The sequence below is a fragment of the Centropristis striata genome, chromosome 10 (assembly GCF_030273125.1).
Source record: "Centropristis striata isolate RG_2023a ecotype Rhode Island chromosome 10, C.striata_1.0, whole genome shotgun sequence".
Classification (NCBI taxonomy): domain Eukaryota; kingdom Metazoa; phylum Chordata; class Actinopteri; order Perciformes; family Serranidae; genus Centropristis; species Centropristis striata.
This window is the reverse complement of record NC_081526.1, coordinates 28279368-28299132: the sequence shown is the minus strand read 5'-3', so window position 1 is coordinate 28299132 and position 19765 is coordinate 28279368. Positions and strand designations below refer to the sequence as shown.

Sequence of the window (19765 nt, the reverse complement as noted above, 5' to 3'; positions counted from 1 at the left end):
ATTAAGTCTAACAAAGAGAGATATGAGCAGTATATAAGAATGCTGCCATCCTTATCTGAAGGTGATTCAGCATGCAGATGAGAGGGCACTTCAACATTAAACGTTTTTTTTTAATCTTGCACAGTTTTTGCTGGTGTGCCATTGGTTAAGCCACAGCATGGAGTACATATACTTAATCAATTTATTTCTATCATCTAGTCATTCCTTCTTTCCTTCTCTCCCTCCATATATCCCTGTGTTCATTTGTGAGGTTGTTTTCTTCCACAATGAAGACGAACAGAACAAACAGGAAGGCCGAGTGTAACTATGCTTGATTGACCCACATTTAGCTGCAAATTGAAGAACAGTGAGGGAAGAGAAAGATGTACAAAGATAATGGACACCTACAGCTTAATTAGACCTGCAACCGCTCTCCACTTCCTGATAGTGTTATTACTGGGCTGTCGTGGGAGGCAACGTACACACACACACACACACACACACACACACACACACACACACACACACACACACACACACACACACACACACACACACACATAAATGCATGAAGATACACCCATAAAATATATTTTTTAAATCAGTATTGTGGCTTTTGGGGCTTTGCAAACAAGGGAAGTAACAGAAATAGAGAGCTACACACTTGCAGTGTTTTTTTGCCTTCATATTGAAAGTGAACAAGAAAATGGAAGTAAACAGGAAATAAATTGGCTTGTCTCATGATGTCATGACTCATGTTTGACCTTTTCCCTCTCTCGGCACCTTTGTGTTGAGCAGCAGGCGAAAACACAATTTGCATCATTTTGGTTTGTTTCTTTCATTGTTCTCATTATGACTTCTGCCTGTCAGCAACTTCCTTTTCATGTCATGTCCTTTATAATTTCTTCTGTCCAACTGAGTAATCAGTTTAATCACAAACCATAGCCAAGTGTCACCGCAGTGCACATTTAAAGACTGTGTTTTCTATAATTGACTATTAAAAAGTGGAGGCACATGTGATTTTTCAGACTGGCTAAAAACCTGTTAGTTAAACAGGCACATCATACGCACATGCTTGCACCCTCAGTGATCCAAAATACGTTTTAAAATGTACAAGTTACGACATCATTGCTTGGGCATAATTTCACAGGAGCTATCTGAGTAAGAACAGCTGATTAACAGTGAGTCAGAAGGAATAAATTACCTCTTGTTCTGTCATTAGTGGGAACAGAATGATGGGGCATGAATATTCATGACCTAACACCACAATCTGTATGGAAAGTGTACGGCTACTCATTTGCATGTGCGAAAGATTTAATTAGACATATATACACACACAGGTCTCTTAAAGCCTCCATCTGTGTGGGAAAAGTTAGGATGAAGGGGAAAAAACAGTAAAAAACAAACATTAGGGTCTGATGTCTGACCTGGGAAGATAAAAGTTTCTTTGGGAAACTATTGTTTCCTTTCATAGTCGACTTTGTTAAGCTAACAAACAGTTGTAAGTTAACATTATGTACCACAACAACATCTGCTGTATAAAACACTTCCACATTATCACTTACTAATGAATAAATAAGGAAAAATGCACATTAGAGTGTGATAAACTTTCCTCTCTGTGTTCCCAGCCAGTCTGCTTGACTATATTTAAATATCAGCGTCATTTAAAAGAGCAACCAGCAGCAGATACAGTGTATCAGAGTGTTTCAAAAACTCAGATGGCCAGAGAGGCTGCTTAACGTATGGTGTGTTGGAGTTAAAACACTGAAAGAATGTCAGAAAGAATGGTCAAAAACGCCCCAAGGGACATTTAGCACAAACCCGCCCATTTCATATAGCCAAGCTTCCATCAATAGTGATCACAATTTTTCTACCCAGATATTAAAACATGGCAGCCCTCAAAAAACAACACCGTAAAGCATGCAACTGTGCAACTGACTAAGTGCAGACGTTCCTCCGTTTGGTTGGAAATAGCGAGTGTCACGTTGAAAACGATGTCGCAGCAGAGGGAAACAAAATAAAGAAGTAAAGGACATGGTATCAGAAGGAGTTTGGCAATGATGGACACTGGTTAGCATCATTTTTATTTGTTTATTTGTTTCATTTGTTAGTTTGTTTGTTAGAAATTGATTTTCTAAATGTGTTTCATCTTGCATGGTCTTGACACTTTTAAAAATGGTGGGGTTGCTTGATTTCGGCTGGAGGCTGAAATATATATCGGCTGACTGATATTATCAGCCAATATTGGCCTATCAGTATCGGTGTATATGCTGTTTGATATGTGCCATTATGGAATAATACATAATTTATGGAATTATGGAATATATACACAATATATAATGCAAAAAAAATGTTACTTGGCGTGATTTAGAAATGGTATTAGCTAGTTTTATTTTTTTATTTTTTTTTAAATAGCAATCAACTGACATTATAAGTAATGATGTTTATTTAGCTATTAATTTTATTCCTATTTATTCTTTATTTTCTCAGTTGGCTGACAATGTTAGACATTGTTTGTATAATGTATAATAATGTATATAACAATGTTAAACATTATTTAATGAAGTTAAATGGTCGAGAAAGTAGCTCGCATTTGCAGAGGTGTAAAATCAGTGCACAATCCACATCAAAAATGACTATTTTCATTCCAGCTCAAAAAATTACTATATCGGCCACCAAATCAGTTATCGATGAATTTCCCCCCTTTAAATTCAGGATAGGAATACAAAAACTCAGATATAGGTTGGGCTCTAATTTTTGGAAGCATTTTTTTTTTTACATTTACTGATTGCAACCAAAGGAGGAAAGCAGAAGAATGATGGGTTGAAATGTAAAAAAGGGGAATTGTCACTGCTGAGGATTTAGTTTCAGTTAAGGATGGATCACCCAAACCTACATCTTACATTAACCTTAAATAATAACTGGTAAAATATCAGTGAGTATAAAAAAACCCAGGTCCTAACAAACAACTACGACACACACACACACACACACACACACACACACGTGACACTGTCAATGGTGAGGGCTGTTCCACACTTATGCTTCTGAATGGTCCACGAGGAGTTAACCCACTGACAAACGAGCACAAAACGAGTGCAAACATCTGTGACTCTCACTTCACCTATTCTTTCTATTCTTCCGCTCTTCTCTCACTCCCGCCCTCTGCTCATAGACACGCCTCCCTTTGCTATCATTGGCAAATGGATTCCTGAGGGGATGGATGACTGACAAGTGTGCTGTGATAACGAGCGCATGCATACACATGTAGGTAGACACTGTATGGAAGCATGCATTCAAATGCAAGCAAACACGCACACAGACACACTCACACACACACATGATTGGCAGGCATGACATCAATCTGTGACACTCTAATGACTTTCTGTCATGATGTTTGATTGGCAGCTGGTGGGTTCTTCCCCCCCTTTCAAGCATGTGCTCCCTAATTATGAAACAATGGCAGGCGATGTCTGGTCAAAAGACTGGCTTTTACCTGCATAAAGAGCTTAAAGCAGCATTGTTGCACAAATTTTGCGTTGCATTTATCCAAACCGGACCATACTGTTTGCCTGCTATGCAGCATATGTGACTGAGCTACTTCACCCATATCCCTCTGCTCGCTCCCTCCCATCAAACACGTTAAATTTATTGTCTGTCCCACGCACCCGCCTTAAGAGTCGGGGCGATCGAGCCTTTGAGTCAATAGCTCCCAAACTTTGGAAAGCACCCTTACAGTCTGCGGTGTCTATGGATTCTTCTAAATGTTAGATTAAGAAATATCTGTTTAGACAAACATTTAGATGACTGTATGTACCTGGTCAACTAGACGTCTAGGTTTTAATTGCGTTTTCCTGTTGTATTGTGTTTTTCTGTGTTTGCCTGTATGTTGTTGTATGCCCTTGTAAAGCACTATTTGCCTGTGAAAAGTGTTTTATAAATAAAATTTACTTACTTACTTAAATGCTTGCGAATCAAAAGTGTATAACATGCACCAGATATATATATATATATATATATTCTTTATTTCCCTTATTTTATAATTAATTAATGATTAATTCTTATTTTACCTATTTCTACTTGCGTCCCATAGACTAGAATGTAAAAAAAATATGTTTAATTACGTAAAATACCACCAGCTGTGGTTGCCAGAATTTCACTGTAAAAAAAGTGGGTTCACTACTGTAATTTTCAAATGTAAATATCAGTAAAAACTCTCATTTAGACATAGTAGTCCCTTGATTTTTTATGTGATATTCAATTCTTTATTTCACGCCCTATTTCTTTTTACTGTAGTTTGTACAAATGTTTTTTTTTCAGGGTTGTCAAAAAAAATGTAAACTAATCGATAGTAAAAGTTAGTATCTGATTAGAAATTAATTTACAACAGTATCGATACCATCAGTGCCGCCTGTACCTCCTCCAGTTGCAGGAGGCCCTCCCCTCACTAGCAGCTGAACATGTGATCACTAGTTGATGTTCAAAACAAACAACATGGCAGGTGCTGCTGCTGAAATCGAGCCTTCCCTACCACTTTTGGTCGAAAATGATAAAAGTAGAAGTGCCGTATGGAAATATTTCAATTATGAGGCAGACGACTTGGAATGGAAGGTGAAAGATGTCGATTAGCCTATTAGCAAGGAATGCTACATAGTGGTAACCAAGTCAAGTAGCACAACAAACTTGGCAAAACATCTGAAAGACAGACCCATGGTCTTTATAGGGAATTCTGAGAGGTCATTTAAGTTACAGTTACCACAAGATACAAGTATTAAAGTGTCATCAACGTTAACCTGGCTGGTGGCACATGTTAACGTTAGCTGTTTAACGATTAGTAATTAGCTGATAGCAACATTAGCCGTATGTTACGTTATCGTTAAGCTAATGGCTAATAATAAAAGCAAATGTTATCAGTTCTGCTTGTCTGTAACATTATTAGACTGTTAATTGATCAATTGCTTACTTGCCTTAAGTGGCTTATTAGTGGTCATTTAGTCATTTATGGTTTACACTACTTCACACAACTGAAAAATATTGTTGTCATTGTTGCTGGTTTGTATTTGTATTTATTTTATATATTTTTCCCTCCCTCAGACAACCTAAAAAAATAGGTGTCGTCATTGTTGCTAGTTGTTTTTTTTTTATTTTTTTATTTACACTACCTCAGTCAGACAACCTATATATATTGTTGTCTTTTTTTGCACTACCTTTTTATTTATATTTATATATTTTATATTACTGTCTTGTTTGTATTTTTTTTATATTTATTTCAAAAAGAGAAATGTATGCCTCTTAATTTTTTTGTCATTTTTTCCCCTGTGGTATCGAAAATTATATCGAGTATTGAGTCTGAAATTCTAGTATTGTGACAACCCTAGTCCACACTGTTAAACAGCTTAAAAAGTGCTGTTAAAGTTTGTTAGTATAGTTTTTTGTGATTTTAAAATTGAATAAGAAGGGAAGAAACAGATACCCTTGCTATTTGGCAATATCCAGTAAAAGCACCCTCATAGTGGAGATTGGCTAATGGTCCAAACCCTGCAGCACTTTAAGTCTAACAGAGATGCTGCATTATGGCCAGCTGGAGAAAGCAGAAAGAGGGAAAAATGAGGCAACTATGGCAGAGAGTGTAATTATAGGCATCAGTGAGAGGTAAAGAAAGGGAGCAGACTCAATGCTCAAAGAAAACCATGGGGCTCTAATTGTAACCTTAAGTTGCTGTGCTTTCTTTCTCTGGCTTTTATTCTCTGAATATGTTGCTCTTTGAGTTTAAAGTTTTGCTAGGGTAAACATAGCTTCTTATGAAAAATCTAGATATCTTCAGCAGACATATATGAACAAGGACACACATACACACATACTGTATGCTCACAGAAAGCAGCAACAGAGGCTACATGGAGGCGAGTACAGCAGTGCACGATTACAACCAAGCAGGCAACCATGCATTTATTACCATTGATTCTCATAAATTCACACCACTTTAAATCTGAAAATGAACAGCATGCACACATACTTTACAACACACATAAACGTGACGCACTGGCAACTGCGTTGCCTGTCCCTTTTTGGTTCTGGTAGACCTTGTACATTTCCAGTCACACCTCATAGATTACCATATTTTCATTTGTACAGATTGCCTCCACACACACACACACACACACACACACACACACACACACACACACACACACAGACACACACACACACACACACACACACACACACACACATCACAGCACGGCTTGAAGAACCATACTCTCAGCTCATACTAATTATGTTTGTAGAGCATCAAGTTATGGTTCTCGATATGTATTTGTGCAATATGGATATCAGAGAGTTCCAAGATTTGTTTGAATATCAACCCTGAGCAAAGAGCAAAGATAGATGGTTCAGAGAGGAACAAAGGGCCACACAAGTGCAGACAAATTGGAGACAACACACACACACACACACACACGGTGTCTGCATAAGATTCACAGCAGCCATGTGCCAACTATATGACAACCATCTGACGGTGTGACCAATCATGTTTTATCACCACATGATTATTCATGACGGTAGGGTGGTTACTTTCGTGCGTTTACACACACACACACACACACACACACACACACACACACACACACAGATGATTGGCACAACTGATTGGCAGGTGGCAGCAGTTCAGATGACGGAGTGAAGGAGCCAGCTGTCCACTTTAAAGGGCATTTTAAACAAACATTCACAGCCTGACTTTAATGTCCGGGTTAATGATGTGAATGGCACATTACTGTAATTACACTCAACTTTTCTACACTCACACAGCCCCTCTTTATTAATGTTAAGAACTAAATTGTATACTGTTTTTTTTTGGCAATTACCATTTCATTGGATAAGCCAGCAAAGACAGTTATACAGAGAGAGAAATATACTTTTGGAATATATATTGCAAAAATAGCCGGTTTGTCTTTGTAGCTAGTGCATAGAAACATATTGTAGTGCATGGTAGAGAGATGTTGTGAGTCAAATGTGTAAACCAACCAATGACACACATTAATGTTTACTACTGTTTAAGACTCCTCTTCAATAAATACATAGTATTATAGGTATAATAGTCTATGTTAGGGCTGGCCGATATGGCAAGAAAAAGATCATGACATATTTTTTCATATCGTCTGATCTCGATTTATTATCACAATTTTTTATATTGTTTTTAAACTGCCAGTTTTAAAGCATCTGTACTGAAAACTAAAGAAACTACAGATTAGTTCAATATTGTATTATAATACAAAGTAAATAACAAAGCGAATTAAATAAGATGAACATAGAAAAATACTAAAACAATTTTTAATCAACAGTACAACAAATGTAGAAAAATAGAAAATAATACAATGAACTACTTAAGTCCTGAGTGTTTTTGCTGTTAATGTTTTGTTAACTTGTTTATTGAATTAAGTTCCATTCAGTAAAAACTTGTTTCTCTATCAGTTTTTATATGTCCCATGCACTTGAATGCACCATAGCTGTCCCGACACTATTGAATGCACAATAGCTGTTCTGACGCTATTGAATGCACCATACCTGTGTGTGAATTGCCGTGCTGTGAATGTTAGTTTTCTCTCAATACAGTGACGGATAGATTGTAATTTCCTTTGTTATTTCCCAACATTCACCTGTTCCTCCCTGGTTCATTGCTCCAAATCATGGCTGACATCTATTTTACTGTCCTCAGCTCCACGTTTAGCTTAATGTTCCATCTTTCTATTTACTTCTACGGCAACTTACAAACACTAGTGGAGCAGGAAAAGGTCGACTCTGATTGGCTGTTGTCATGCACATTTCCGACCAGTTTGATCAAGTAAATATACTCACAGCTGATCACCATAATCAACCTGAAATTTATCACCATCACTAACCTTGATCGAAAAATTGCCCAGGCCTAGTCTATCTCATGATAAAGTGTATACTCCACAGTCAATGATAGAAAATCAGCACCTATATTGTTTGTAGCAACTACAGCACTGCTTGCAAGGTTCAGAATTCTATATTGTTTTGACTATGCATATCGTCATATGGCCTAGCTCTACTTGGAGTGAGGTTGAGTATCGAATACCACCTCTCCTCCAGACCATTAGGCCAATCAAATCTGGCCTTAGATGAATATGACAAATCAGCAGCATGGCCTAGATTGAACTGTACTGAATAGCACCAATTTGCCTTCTCAGTCTACATCCATTACATGCAATCAAATGCAGATAGGGAGCTGGAGCTGGAGGGAGCGGACCGAGAGCAAAAATTGGAATGATGATGCAAAGATTACAGGGATGGCGGTGTGAAGAGAGAGGGAGAGAGGTTACAGAAAAATGGCTGAAAAGTGGGGGCGGAGAGAAAGGGTGTGATTATCACTGGGCTCTAATCAAGGCCCTCTGATGGTGATGGGGTGTAGAGGATAGGTCTTAAATATCCGTCGGTGTATTAAATGGTTTCTCAAGGCACCGAAGACGAGACGTGTTGGGGGAATTAGTGGTTAGATGAAAGGATGGATGGGAGGATAGGTGCAGGAAGGAAGGCTGTGTTAGATTAAACTGGAGATGTTCAGTCATGTGTGCAGTCATAATAACACGTGGTAAAAGAGAGATGGGTGAACATAGGAAGGGATTGGGCCTGACCTTCTGCAAACTCTGAAGCACTTAAAATATTGCTAAGACTGTAAGAGAGAGTGGTAGAGTGAAGGAGGTGGGGAGTATAGTGGTGTGTCATGTGTTACCTTTGTGCTGTAATGGGAAAAGCAATTGAGGATTGTGGGAAGACGAGGGAGTGATTGAGATACTCAGGTATGTAATCCGTGCAATTAGAGGACTATAAGACATTGTGCCACCAATGATCCTTAGGTCAGACATATAGCTTGGACCACAAAAGATAAGAATGTGTCAAAATCTAAACTAAACTGTATAAATCTATGATTGTGTTTGACTGTCATAAGATAATTTTTGCTAGTATTTTAAAAAGCACTTACATCCTATTGGACTCAAACTTGACCCATTGCACTTACTCCTGTGTTGTTTCTTGACCACATCTTTGCTTGTGTTGTATTAACTCAAATGTATGTCACTTTGAATGAAAAGCGTCTTCTAAATGACATTGTAGAATTGTAGAAATCAATAGTGCTAGCTTGCATATATTTATAATATGTTGGATTTTCTGTTGTGTCACTTTTTCTTCCCATCACTCATTAATTCATAAAATTGAATTTAAATTTTCCAACTTACCACTAGTGGTGCTGCCATGAAGACAACTTTTCAACCTCCACCATGGAGGTGTCATGTTTTCGGTTCAGTTTGTTTTGTCTGTTTGTCAGCAGGAAATTGTAAAAAGTTCTTGCTGGATTTTCATGAAACTTGGTGGAAGTGTGTAGCATGGATCAAGAAAGAACCACTTAACTTTTGGATTCAATCATTTGGCAGATACACAAATTAATTTTCACTTTCTTAACATTAACGTTGTGAAATAGGGCATAGCCTTAGTAGAGGTCTGAGCTCTTAGTAAAATAAAAGTGAACATGATCTTATTTTTGATGCTCAAAGCAACATTGTATTGAGTTGAAAGAAAAAGGAATTTCATAGAAACCCTTAAATGGAATAATCCACAGACCTTACTATCGGTGGTGTTCACTATTTTTTAATGAAAACGATTGTAAAAGAGGCCTATGGATGTCTTTCAAGATTTGGTTGAACTGACCCATTATCAAGTTTGAAGTACCAGGGGCTTTTTCTCCATGTGTCAAGATCTCGTTAAAATTGTATTTAAGGATCGAAGAATTCCATTATAGAATAAATATATGTTATTTAAAAATGTGGGGATCTAAAGGCCATGTAATGATGTGGCCACGGACAGTGAATTTTGTATATTTTATACAACCCAAAGTTGCATATTGATTGGTTGAAGTGGCTACAGGGCTTACACCTCAGGGGGATCTGACAAAGATGGAGGCAGGAAGATAAACAAGTCTGACTTAAACTTAAACTACCAATAAATAAAGTAGGAGAAGAAGAGAAGGAACATGCTGTACAGTACACACCACAAACCTGTATCCATCCTCCCTCCCATCCATTGAAATGTTTCTCTTTGTTCATTAAATTGATCTGACATAATTATGAACAGGCTTAGGGCATAAAGAGCCATTTACACACTAGACTGCATGACAAAGGCACCATTTTAGCATCATAAAAGGCATATTATGAGAGAAAGAAAGCACACTGAGGTGAGAATGAGGAAACAAGGTGGAAAAGAGGTGAAGAACCTAAATTGAGTAAAATTACCGCACATTAGTCTAATTGCCTAATATTTCACTTTAAATAACATACCATTTTGGGCTGTAATCCTTGTGATAAAATCTGACTTTGAAATCTGGAAGTGTTTCTTGTGTTCTGGTTCACACAGACTGCTTTTATAAGTGTACTTTGAAAGGCTGCGGCTGAACTTTCACAATCAAATTGCATGCTGATGTTTTTCCTAAGATCTGTATCTACGTAATGGTCATGTGAAATCCAATTTTAGAAACAACCATAGGGGAAAATCCTGATGTCAGGTAGCAATTAAGGTAGAAAGTACAAACTGTTCATTGAAACACTTTGACCCATTCATGCTGTGCTTCTACTTAAATGCCCCATTCACACTAGAATATATAGTGTTGAAGTTAATCACATGAAGTAGTTCTGATGGATAATTTTCAGCGCCTCTTAAGGAAATTGGGGCACTGCTCTTAAGAGTGGTCTTTGTGTGCCTGTGAGCATGTGATAGTGTTTCATGAGGGGAAAAAAGACCTCAGTGTTCATGTTTGAGGGATATTTTTGACGGTGTGTGTCAGGCTTGAAAAATATCGATATTCAATACCACAGGGGGTAAATTGATACAACACTGGGTGCATAAAATGTAAGATTTTAATATATAATCAGTGGTGGAAGACGTATTCAGATCCTTTACTGCCACTACAAGTAAAAGTCCTGCATTCAAAACTTACTGAAGTAAAAGTACAAAAGTATCAGCATTAAAATGCACTTGAAGTATCAAAAGAAAAAAAAACCCTATTTTGGATGTCCGCTGAAGTTACCAAATATGATTCCCGATAAAGGGTTAATTGGATTCTACGATGTGAAATAAAGGCAGGATTTTATCAGTTGAACACAGGTTATCGCAGGTCATGAACACCAGTCAGTTGTGTGTTATAAACTAAATTAAGACTATATTAAAAAGTATTGGCTGTATTAAATAAAAAAACCAATTCATACATATTTGTTAATCTCATACCAAACACATTATTTGTGTACAACAATACAGTGTAATACGTGTAGAAAGAAGAATATGGCTATTGATTCCATATAACACCCAACACAAGCTTACAAAATGACCCTCAAACACACACCAACTTTCTCAGCTAAAAACGGTTTAAGACGTCATGTGCTGGGTAGAAGAGAGTTTACGAGCTACTGTAGGTACTGTAGACATTCTGCATACACACAAACATATAAATAAACACAAAAGCACACAAAAAATCACACAGTCACAGTGTGTCACCTACCTCAGCAGGCTGAAGCCTATTTTCTTGCTCTTCTTCTCCGTCTCCTCGGGCTCCTCTGCTTTCTTTTTCTCTTTCTCCTTTGCTTTCCCCTTGTTGTTCTTCTCCTTCTTCTTTGTTTTCGGTTTCTTTTTCTTGTCTTTTTTGCCTTTGTCCTCTATCCGATCCCCAACCCCCTGGCGGGATGAGCTACTTGCAGGGGTGTCCCGGCCTGAACTCAGCTCCGAACCATCATCTAGAGGGAAGAGAAGAAGAAGAAGAAGAAGAAAAGGAAAAAGATGGGGATTAGAGAAAAGGCGAGGAAAATGGTGCATTAAAAGTTGTAGTAAAAGAAAATAATTGCACTTCCATCATTTTGTCAGATTCAAATCAACTAACCTCAATGCTTATAGAAAAGATGAATGTAAACATTAAGTTGAAGTGATAAAGTCTTTGTAAAATGGAATTATCAATAAAAAGTTTAATGGAAGTGCAAAACCCAGTGAAAGATTTGTGATTGAAATCTTGTTACTCTCATAAAATGGATCAATTTCACCTGTTATTTATGTACAACTTCCCTGCCTTTTGTCCAAAGCAAATTATTTTTTTGCCAGTTTGATGCAAACAAGGACAATTTAGCATTTCTTTTGTATTTACATAGTGTTGAGTCATCTGTATTGTCAAGAACCATCGCTGTGTCCTCATTTTCCACATGAAGAAGAAGTCGGTGCTGTACAGAATGAGTTCCAGTGGCACAAAACAATGGAGGCTTAAGCATTTAGTCAATGCTCTTTGCCAGAGTGACTCATTATAGCAGTGAAATCAAGAAAACCCACAACATAACTCAGTCCAGGTCATCACACGAAACACAAGCATACACACAAACAAGAAGAAACAACAATGTACAAATCCACAGAAGAACAGCCCACATAACGTTTAACTTTCAACTTCTCCATGGCACATTTATTAACTTTACTGTGATTTAATTAACTCTTAGAAATAAGAAAGAGCAAATGTTCAAAGTTTAAACTGTGATGCCTCATTACTTCTTAGACAGACTGGAGACCTGGCCTTGCATTACAATCATCACACACACACACACACACACACACACACACACACACACACACACACACACACACACACGCACACACGCACAGACCACCAGACGACTTGTCAGATTTGATAAGATAACCAAATTAGTTGCTTCAATTGAGATTTACTTCAGACTTAATTACAAAGGCTGTCTAGCAACGGGATGGAATTGTAATTGTGTGTGTGATGAGTGTGTCTGTGTGATGAGTGTTTGTGTGTGTGTGTGTGTGTGTCTGCAGATGCATGGTTTCATGCGACCAGAGCAAATATCCCTATGAAACTTTTTAAAGCTTTTCATCCAATGATCACCTGTATATACTGACACACACACACACACACACACACATTCTACCACATTGCACTAAACCAGCAAGTTATGGCTGTAGAGAGAGTTTAACCCTTTGGATCCCGCTAGTGGGTTTGAAAAGTATGTTTTCATTTTATTTTTTTAAATCCTTAAAATTACACAATTTATAATCTACAGAAACTGTAAAAAACATGCACCCGATTTTCCACTTTCCAACAGTCCTTGAACAAATCATGTGTGATAAACGCTTCAATTAGTAATATTAAATTAAACTAAAATAGTGCCATTTCATTTAAATCACTTCATTCCACGTGTCATTCAAATTGTTGCCAAAAAATGAACTGTTTGCACTAAATAGTTGAGGTGAAAATCACCAGAGGCCCCACGATATAATTTAATCCCCATATTATTGTGATTTTAAGCATTTTGCGATATGGTGAGTATTGAGACACAATATATTGCGATTTTACTGTTTAACTGCATTTTGTTTCCACTAAATTAAATTCAATCAAGAATTGTTTTGTCAAATAAGAGAAATTCTCAGTCTATTCATCTCACTTCAGTCTTTTTATTTATTACGAGTCAAACCCACAGACTGACCAACAAAACTGAATTCAACTGATATCAAACATGTATGGACGACAACAACTGCAGCATTTTATCAAACTCTCCTCAACTTTAAGCTTCACTGCTCTGAAGGATTTTGAACGAAAAAAGCCTAACTTTGCAGTGTTATTTCGACAACTTCGGTATCCTGACCCACATGGTGCCTATAGATTTTTAGATCTTCTAGTTCCATTTGATACCAGTATCTCTAGTATTTTCCTAAAAGTGAGCCCACTACGGCCTCTGAAAAAAAACAAAAAAATACTGAGGGCCCACCAGCGCTAAATATTGATACTTGGCGGCCTTGCATCGAAATAATATTGCCATGCAAAATATCGCAAAACTATGTTGAATCGATTTTTCCCCCGACCTCTACTAACTAGATTCTGTAAAAAAAAAAAAAAAAAAAATACATAAAACTCTGTGCTCCTATGCACAACTGGGAGGCATGACTGACTCGGCTGAAACCAACTATCACATGACAAATATTCAGTGAATACCAGGCACCTGGGAAAATGTTTTATGTATAGATTCCATAATTACGTACATTTTTGTAAAATACATTATCTGTATAACTGTGTTATACTGCATGAAAGACATGTTTGAGTTTTTCTTTACTTCTACCAATGACTGTACTGTTTGCATAGAGCTGCAGGACTTATATAGCATTGACATATATTGCAGTGAAAAATGTGGCCACAATGAGTAAAATGTAACAGGAGCAGAAAACTCCCTGAAACTGCTGAGGGTCAGAGGGTTAAACACTCTTTAAAAAAAAGGCCAAGCCTCATTCACATATATGTTTTATTATTTCCTTAAATTTGTTCTTAAAACTGAACTTCAAAGTCAGGAAAACCTTCCATCTGTTTGACAAAAGGAGTGCAGACCACTGCTTTGTTCTGACTCACATGTAAAATTGGGTGAATCAAGACCTGTTGGGTTGAAATTGGAGCAACCTGTCAGTAGTCATTTATTCTGAGGTGTAGCGAACACTAAACATCAATGAACACTAAACATCAGAAGCAATGTGGCCAATAATGAACTGTGACATATTTCTACTATGTGCTGTCATATTAAGCCAGATACTGAGCTATTTCTCTTGGAATACTTTATATTTCATACTTCGGCCAAGTTAGGTGTGTTTTTATGGATTTGTTCTGTTTACGACTGATTCCCTTCTTGTGAAATGCGAAAAGACAGGAAAAGAATGAACAACTATTTAGCAATATAATCCGTCCCAGCTGACACGAGACATCAAAGCCAATGACTCAAAGCCTCTGCTGAATAGTCCTCTTGACAGCTAAATTCACTGGAAACTGTGAAGCTCTGTGGTGTTAGCTGGATTCAGCTCAGGATCCCACCAACACATCAGCTACACATGAACCCTCACTGCACTTAGACACCCAACATGTGAGCTGATCAACAATAGTTTAAAAAACACTACTAAACACTAACCTACTTTAAAAAACATACAGGTAGAAGCTGATAAGAATGTACATTTGACACTGAAGTGAAGATACATGCAGCGAGAGAAAAACATAGAGAGAAAATGTATACTTCAGAGAACTGCTCTCTGTCAATTAACAACAGCTCTCAAAGTGTTGAACATTCAGAAAGACGGTGACAGATGTGGCCAATGTGTGTGTGTGGGTGTGTGTGTGTGTGTGTGTGTGTGTGTTGACATGCCCTATTAGTCCTATCCTGTGTGGATGTAGTGATCTGAAACAGCCCGACTCATTACTCTAGTGGTGACTGATAAGAGCTTGCTGCTAATAACACAGCTGGGAATTGAAGTTCACCTTCCAGAGAAACACACCAAGCAGCTTCCATTTAGCTCCTGGATAAATAATTTTTAGAGGAGTGCTGCTGCTTAGTTTGGATGTGTTGACACCTTGAGGCAAGATGTTCTTGTGGTAATGCCTAATAGTCTTATAAGTTGTTATTTGTTATTTGACTCAGAATGGACATAGATGGACCTCAGCTCACGGTGGCTTTTCAAAATAAAACAAAAGGTAAGCCATGAGTATTCATCAGTCGCCATCAAAGAAAAATCCATCTTCAGGCAATGAAAATCTACAGAATTCGAACCATTAGATAGGAGGTATGCATTTCTGCATCAATTGTCAAGAGAACAAAAGTTACTGTGACATCACAAATAGGGATGTGGCTATAAATGTGGAAGTTTTAGTTGAACTACCTTTGTCTCTATCTTCAAATACATTTTTTCCCTTGCATTCATTTACAGACTGGCATATATATTCTAGAGATGTGAATCAGCAGAGGCCCCACAATACGATTTTATCCCAATACTTGACTCACGATAAGATATTATTGCAATTTTAAGTATTTTGCGATATGGTGAGTATTGCGATACAATATATTACGGTTTAACTGTTTAACTGCATTTTGTGTCCAAATAATTAAATTAAATCAAGAATTGTTAGGTCAAATAAGACAAAATTCTCAGTCTATTCGTCTCACTTCAGTCCTTTTATTTCTCCACAATGAGAGTCAACTTCTGGGAACCCAGAGAGCCTATTTTCATTGAGATAGCATTACGGCAGAGGTCACATGACCGCTTTGAAAAACACCATGAAACATCAAAAAAATAGCCTAACTTTGCAGCATTATTTAGACAACTTCCAGCCACGATATCCTGACACATGGTGCCTTAAATCTTCTAGTTTCATATGATACTATATCCAGTACATTCCTAAAAGTGAGTCCGCCTGGAAAAAAAACAATAAAGCGAAAATACTGACGTAGGAATGCTAAATATCAATACTTGGCGGCCATGAATCGATATAATATTGCCACGCAAAATATCGCGATACTATACTGTATTGCTGAATTTCCCAATTTTTTTTAATGTACAGCACAGAAAAAGAAAATGTCCCCAAAATTAATGGACAGACACCCTCTTCTTCCCTTACCATCATCATCTTCAGGTGGCCCATCGTAGGATTTGTCGATAGCTGCCCTGAAGCTCTCGTTGCAGCCTCGTCCTCTGACCATATTGGGGCGAGGTCGATGGAAAGGGAGCAGCTCGTTTTTCCTGTTAACCTCCGACATGGCGGTCTGGAGACTCTCCAAGGAACTGGACTTCTTTAAGCCGAGGGTAGGGCCCAGTTCAATAGGAGGTAATGGTGCTGGGGAGACAGAAATAAGACAGTGTGAGAGATATGTTGCTTTGTTAAGCTTGGGCTACAGGTGACTTACATCTCAACTGTAAATATCAGAATTACATTGTTTATCAATATTTTATGTAGCACTTTAGCTATTTAATAAAGAAGATGGATAAAAGTTTCATTATAATTGTCTATGGATGTTTCACTATGTTCCACCTGTCTTGTATGCATATTTACCATTTGTGCAAAAAATAAGTGGAAATGCCCAAACTTTGAAAAACTCTCCACAAGAAGATAGTATTGCCTGGCCGAGGTGGAAACGTTTATGAATAGATAAAAGATTTAGCGAATAAGTGATGACGTACACTGACGCTTCTGCTTTGCTGAAGAGATAAGAAAAACAGCATCAGATTAAAACGGTTTCCTTACAGATCCATTTAGATCTGATGTAACCTTTCTCACATTAACACATGAATCAAACTGAAATGTTTCATTTCTATTGTGTTCTCTGTTCAATGTTGTTTTTCACCATTTGAGGTCCAACTGACGCTCTTTTACTGTATGTAAGTTATCTTGTGGCGCCCTCTTCTTCTTCAGTGGTATAATGGCTTTCTGACTGGAGAATTCCATCACTTACTAGCTGTGTTTCAATTAAAGTCGAAGCAATTTTATTTTCGTTTCCATCGACTGCTTTAGAGCAAATTAATAAAGCTGCATGAACATAGTCGGTCAGAAGATGGCAGTGTAATATCTTGCTGTAGGCTAATCTGTCAGCAAACACTAGAAGAAGAGATTGCACAAGAGAGAAAAAAAAACACAAAAGAGGTTGCTAATCAGACAACTTTGGCCAGCCACAAGAGAAAATGGAGAGAAGTCTTTCAAAAGATGCTGACAGCAGAAACAACTGCTTCTTTTTCTTCTTTTGGGTTTTCAGGAACAGCTGATCGGTCGTGTGAGTTAAATGTTCGCTACTTCAAAAGGTATTTGGAAAAAGTGTTTCCATCTCCAGTTTAGCACATTTACTATTTTTTGAAAAAGTCAAAATCCACCTCAAGCAAGCTTAAAATTTGTATGTGCATTTTCGAAAGTTTTATCAAATTTTGGTGTTTCCATCGAGCTTTTCTCATGCAAATCTTCAAAATGCACATAGAAATGTATTAATGGAACACAACTACTCCGGATCTTAATGAAATAATTCGTAACATAAGCATACTTGTGTTGGATGGAAACAAGCATTCATTTTCTTTTGGAGATTTTCTCAAAATCCAGTTAAAAGTTGCGATACATTTGGATGAAAACCTGGAAAAGCAAACAACCTGATGAGCAAGTATAGAGTAGGAAATGTCCAGTTTTACTCCAAGTCTGATCAAATAGGTTTACCCTGCCAGGCCCCGCCTTGCTCTGATTGGTTTAAAAAGCCTGTGGAGACCCTGGCTAGGAGCCAGAAAAACAGCAACATGGATGGAGAAAAAAAAACAGTGATGCAGTTAACTATGCTGTTGTTGAGTTTGTGATGGATGTGAGGTCCGCTTCACTGTTACTGGTTCTCCATCCATCATCACAAGTATACCGTGAGAGATATTACTGAGGGAGGGAGGGATCCAGCAGAAAGGATGATGAAGAGCAGAGCGATGGAGGAGAAGACAGAGCGATGGTGGAGGTATTCAAGGGAGAGAAAGCTAAAGATCAGACATGTTGTGGAGATAAGTTATGAAGCTTTACGGTTTCACAGTACGTTAGGTCCAAAAAGCATTTTCTGCTTCAAGTGGACGAGATAGCAATTAATGCGATCCTGCTGCAGAAACGCAGCCAAAGCTAATGACATGCTGAGTGCTCAAGTTGGATCAAGTTCAGCCTGGAGCCCACTGTGATGTTCCCACCTCTTGTGAGGGTTGTGACTGTAAAACAAAAGACGGGATAGAAGGTAATGCGTGCTTCCAATTTGGCTTGTCACCTAAAACAGGGAGACACTGATGGTGGGCAAGATGTGGAGAAAAAAGGACAGGGGGGAGCAATGACAGGCAGAGAGCAAATTAAGTTTCCTCAGGGGAATACCATGATGGCGGAGAGGGAGACAGAGAAAAATGGGGAAGAAGGGAGGAAGGCTGGGCTGGCTGCCAGCTCAAAGTACTGGTAATCCTTACACACTCATACACACACATTTTGGATTCCTTGCTGGCTCTGGCTTGTCGATATGATGCCACTGTGATTCATGATAGCTAAACCTGCCTCACTTTAGCTAATGATTCCCTATACACACAACACAACTCCTGTGTGTGTGTGTTTTTTTCAGAGCATCTGAGATGAGAGGGCTGATGTGACTTCCACATCTATTTAAACAACCATTAACCAAACACACACCCCCACACACACACAAAGTGTAATAACGCGCATAAAATGTATGCACATGCATAATGTAAGTGTGCTGCTGGGAGAGGAGATGGACAAGGGCCATAACATGTGACACTCCCCTCTATAAACACAGCCCACACCACATTCAGATGCATACTGAGGTAGTAAACATCATCCCAGCGCTATGTGATTCATCTCTATTGAATTAAGCCTGAGTCTGATTGTGGAGCAGATACACATCTACAGAAATAAAAGTTTTCTTGTAAGCAGCACATACCATACTGGTTGCTTTTATTGTCCTGCTATAACAAGTCATAGCCCTCTCTTGTTTGTGTGAATCAAGTCGAGATTAAATTAAATTAAATCCACTCAAAAACAGGAATGTCATGTCCACATTTTGCAATTGTACCGCGATTACAGAAAACATTTTGATTGCATGACAGCCGCTGTGTTTCCCTTCAATCGTCAAGAGAATTTTAAGTGAAATGTTGGAAAAGCGAAATGCAATGTCAATGTTTGCATTGACTGTTTAGAGCAAATGCACTTGCAAAGCATGGCTGTAACCTGCCAGTTAACAGAGTTTACTAAACACCAATCAAAAAAGTTGCCTTGGTTACTTTACACAAGTACGAGAGAAAATGGAGAGGTTCAGGAATTCAATTGTTCTTTCATGTCAGTCAAGTTAAGCCCCCAGGGAGAGTTCTCTTTTTATAGCCATGATATCAGCAAGTTTAATAGAATGTTTACATCAGAAGTTATTCAATA

General features: G+C 37.9%; 1 protein-coding gene across 4 annotated transcripts in view; it reads right to left on the bottom strand.

Moving 5' to 3' along the window:
- The window catches only part of pard3bb (par-3 family cell polarity regulator beta b), a 277646-nt gene that overhangs the window by 107774 nt on the left and 150107 nt on the right, over positions 1-19765 (bottom strand). For all 4 annotated transcript variants that reach the window (XM_059342439.1, XM_059342435.1, XM_059342437.1 and 1 more), the window contains exons 18-19: positions 16454-16669; positions 11537-11768 (exon numbers count right to left, since the gene is read on the bottom strand). In XM_059342439.1, coding sequence (XP_059198422.1) covers positions 11537-11768; positions 16454-16669 — 448 coding nt within the window. The remainder of the gene's footprint in view (positions 1-11536; positions 11769-16453; positions 16670-19765) is intronic.